The sequence below is a fragment of the Calcarisporiella thermophila genome (genome assembly GCF_041956535.1).
Source record: "Calcarisporiella thermophila strain CBS 279.70 unplaced genomic scaffold VTP21scaffold_46, whole genome shotgun sequence".
Lineage (NCBI taxonomy): Eukaryota > Fungi > Calcarisporiellomycota > Calcarisporiellomycetes > Calcarisporiellales > Calcarisporiellaceae > Calcarisporiella > Calcarisporiella thermophila.
This window is the reverse complement of record NW_027192236.1, coordinates 58,856-62,703: the sequence shown is the minus strand read 5'-3', so window position 1 is coordinate 62,703 and position 3,848 is coordinate 58,856. Positions and strand designations below refer to the sequence as shown.

The following is a 3,848-nucleotide window of genomic DNA, read 5'->3' as shown; positions in this document are numbered from 1 at the left end:
ACCATCCAATTATATGCCGTCGTAGTATAATGGTTAGTACATCACGTTGTGGCCGTGATGATCCCGGTTCGATTCCGGGCGACGGCAGTTTAAATATTTCTACAATCGACCCAAAGCTATTTTTTTTACACGGAACAACTATACTATTTTTATTCTCTTTATATCTCTAAGTTTATCATCAATAATATATAGTAAACTCTAAGATTGTAATTGGTATAAAGATTAATCTAAAATTGGGTTTTATTTGTAGATTAACCGTATAATTTTAATTTGGTCTATTAATCGAGGCTACTTTAAGAGAATCGATAAAACAATATAAAAAAGAGAGTTAAACAGTATGTTTATTTACCGTTAAACTAAATCGACTTGTCCCGCTTAAGTCTCTGACAAGCGTGTGATTCCCAGGAAATGAAAAGGAAGAAATTAGGTATTACAATTCTATACCTTACAGACGCTCATATAATTATTCTATTTAATATCGAAAGCCGTCAATGACAATTATTTATATATGTGCTCCTATCTCAGTATTCCATCGCACTACGGACTAATGCTAGTTCACTTTTTCTCTATCTCCATAAACGCTTTTAGCCCTACTCTGCAAAACCAATTGTGGAATAATATCAAACATCAGACTAGAAATCTAATAAAACTAATAATTATTCCTTAATATTTAAGAAATACACTAAACCGCGTACTCTTTATTGTTGCTGATATGACAATATATGTTCAAGTGCCGATAACCATACACACAAAATCAACATGTGATATTAGAATAGTTGGATGCTCTATATCATATGCTAAGTTAAAGAAGATAATAAGCTTCGCGTTGTGCTGTTAGCATAAATATGCCGGCATTTGTGTACATTCGCTATGCAGTGCGTGGATGAAAATTTTCACGAAAACTATTCGTATTTTAAAATAAAAATACGCACACTGTACGAATGCTGTGCGGTCAGAAAGAATTTATTCTCTTTGGAGAACAGAGACTGGAGGAATCCACTCATTCCGCAGCCACTCTCACACCCATAAATTATTTCACCTTAATATTTTGAAAACCTCTTTATTATTTATTATTCAAAGCTTTCTTTTTCACTACTCATCCCTGAATCCCATCTTACTCTCATCGTCTTATTTCAGTATTATATATACATTTCTACAGCTAGCGTCCAAATTTTGGGATAGAGAAATAAAAGAGTAGAGTTTGATTAAGATTCATTTATCAACTATTTACCCTTTTATCCCAACCTTTTTTTGCCTCTTGTTTTTTTTTCTTTTTATTATAGAGGCATTTTCGTATCCATCTATTACAATCAGTTCACAGTAATTCATAATACCTTATTTTTTATACTCGATGGCTTCATCACAAGGGCTTCAGATTGGTGAGTAATCATTGAAGCTTGTCATGAATTACCGGCACTTTTTGAAAACTCGAAATTGATCCATCCTTTTAATTGATTACACAGGAAATAAATATCGCCTTGGAAGAAAAGTTGGATCCGGATCATTTGGTGATATTTATCTTGGAGTTAATATATATAATGGTGAAGAAGTGGCGGTTAAACTTGAATCTGTTCGCTCACGGCACCCGCAACTCGATTATGAAACAAAAGTGTATAAAATACTTGCGGGGGGCGTAGGAATTCCGTTCGTTCGTTGGTATGGGACTGAAGGCGATTATAACTGCATGGTGCTTGATTTATTGGGCCCATCTTTGGAGGATCTTTTCAATTTTTGCCAAAGGAAGTTTTCTTTAAAGACCGTGTTACTACTTGCTGACCAACTGGTACGCTTAATTTTTTCACATATATTTATACTGAATGCCTGGGTGCTGCAATCAAAAGGATATGCTTGAATTTACTAACATTTTATTTCTTCTATAGATATCGAGGATTGAATATATCCACTCAAAGAACTTTCTTCATCGTGACATTAAGCCTGATAACTTCTTGATGGGAATCGGAAAACGTGGCAATCAAGTGAATGTAATAGATTTTGGTTTGGCAAAGCGATACCGAGATCCAAAGAGTCATTTGCATATACCCTATCGTGAAAATAAGAATTTGACTGGTACAGCACGCTATGCTTCTATTAATACGCACTTGGGAGTTGGTGAGATATTCAATCCTTGTCATTCCTTTTTTTAACCTATTGCGCTTTTTAATACCTTTTGGATTCTACTATTTTTATTGAACTTTTAGAACAATCACGTCGTGACGATCTCGAATCTCTCGGCTATGTCTTTATGTATTTCCTTCGTGGGTCACTTCCTTGGCAAGGGCTGAAAGCTGCCACTAAAAAACAAAAATATGATCGAATCATGGAGAAGAAGATGACCACTCCAACGGAGGTGCTGTGCCGCGGATTTCCCAACGAGTTCGCCATCTATCTTAACTATGCACGTTCATTGCGTTTTGACGATAAGCCTGATTACAGCTATTTACGTAAATTATTCCGGGACCTATTTGTTCGCGAAGGTTTTCAATATGACTACGTATTTGATTGGACGATAATGAAATTAGAACGAGACGCAAATAAAGCTGCCGCAGAGGAATCTGGTAGTGGGAGAGTATTGGAAAAGAGTAGTCTATCAAAACAGGCAAATATTGGGACAGAGCGGAATCAGCTATCGAATTCAGGTGTTAATATTCACTCGAGACTGCCAAATCAACATCAAATTTTAGCATCTGGTGGTAGTAGCCGTGCAGCTCCTGCCACAGCTTTATCATCTCAGCCTGTGATGACCCCAGGAACGGGAAGAGTTTCTCCATCTGGACGAACTCCGATCTCAGGATCAAGATCCCATATGTTAAATGATCCGGTACTACCTCCTGTGAATCAAAGAATCCCTCCCTCGGATAGAATGTGAGTATGCCTTTCATCCATTTTATTAATACAATTTATCTTAGTATAAAACTATTGGTTTTTACTTTAAAAGTCTTCGAAGCCAGACAAAAACGGGGATACCTGGTCCATCCGTAAGTGGTTACTCTCCGTACGGCGCAAACAGTGCAGGTGGGCAATGCTATCAGCCAATGTAGAATGCTCTCATCAAGCAGGGTTATTAGATGAATTCATTCTGGGATTGAGGTGGTATTGATGACAGTGTAAATGAAAATGCAGTTACCCGTCTGTCCAATACTCACTTTTTCTCTCTTGTCCCCCATTGCCTTTTTTTTTGCCTCCCTCTCTATATTTTCTGCACCTAACATTCATCATTAACAGATTTTCCTTTTACTTTTTTCGTGTTGTTACCCTTTTACATATATATTTCACTATTATTTTATTGTTATTTCTTACCTTTACTCTTTCTTATTGATTATGAATGACTGGCGTATGTAGAGAAAGCATATCAACAGTTTTCTTTCTTTATTTTGCTATTCTTTTAACTTTTATACATATTATTGCTTTTTTCTTTTATCTGGTGACGTGACCTTAAAAATTTTGACTAAATGTTGACTACCATTGAAGAACTTATGGTTTACATAATTCTTTACATGCATACAATTTTCCGGAAACATCTCCATAGTATTCAAGAAAACAAGCATACATTATTAGCACTACATAAAAGTTTGTTGTATATGTCATAAGATGTATCTGAAATTATTGTAATTTTGAGTAAAGAATATACGTGCGGCATTATTTTATTGATTGATTGACAATTGACTGAAAAAATAGATGCTAAATACTAAGGGGGTTCCGCTTATATTATAATGATATTATCGCAATTTGCACAATCTAATGAAAGAGACTCACTTTGCAAGATAAATAAAATTTATTTATCTTGCAAAGTGAGTCTCCGGAGGGCAACGCGGTATCCACTTCGCCACGTGGACATGGCACAACTTGAC

General features: G+C 35.7%; 1 protein-coding gene and 1 non-coding gene across 2 annotated transcripts; both read left to right on the top strand.

Moving 5' to 3' along the window:
* Positions 1 to 15: 15 nt before the first annotated feature.
* VTP21DRAFT_t376 lies at positions 16 to 87 on the top strand. Its single transcript has one exon. It is a non-coding gene; the product is annotated as a tRNA-His (tRNA).
* A 1,264-nt stretch (positions 88 to 1,351) lies between these two features.
* On the top strand, positions 1,352 to 3,038 carry VTP21DRAFT_9043 (uncharacterized protein; the record flags this gene model as incomplete). The annotated part of the gene is made up of 5 exons (XM_069399959.1): positions 1,352 to 1,379; positions 1,464 to 1,783; positions 1,881 to 2,109; positions 2,199 to 2,862; positions 2,936 to 3,038. 5 exons carry the CDS (start codon positions 1,352 to 1,354, stop codon positions 3,036 to 3,038), a joined length of 1,344 nt encoding a protein of 447 aa, XP_069245581.1.
* Between the last annotated feature and the right edge of the window lie 810 nt (positions 3,039 to 3,848).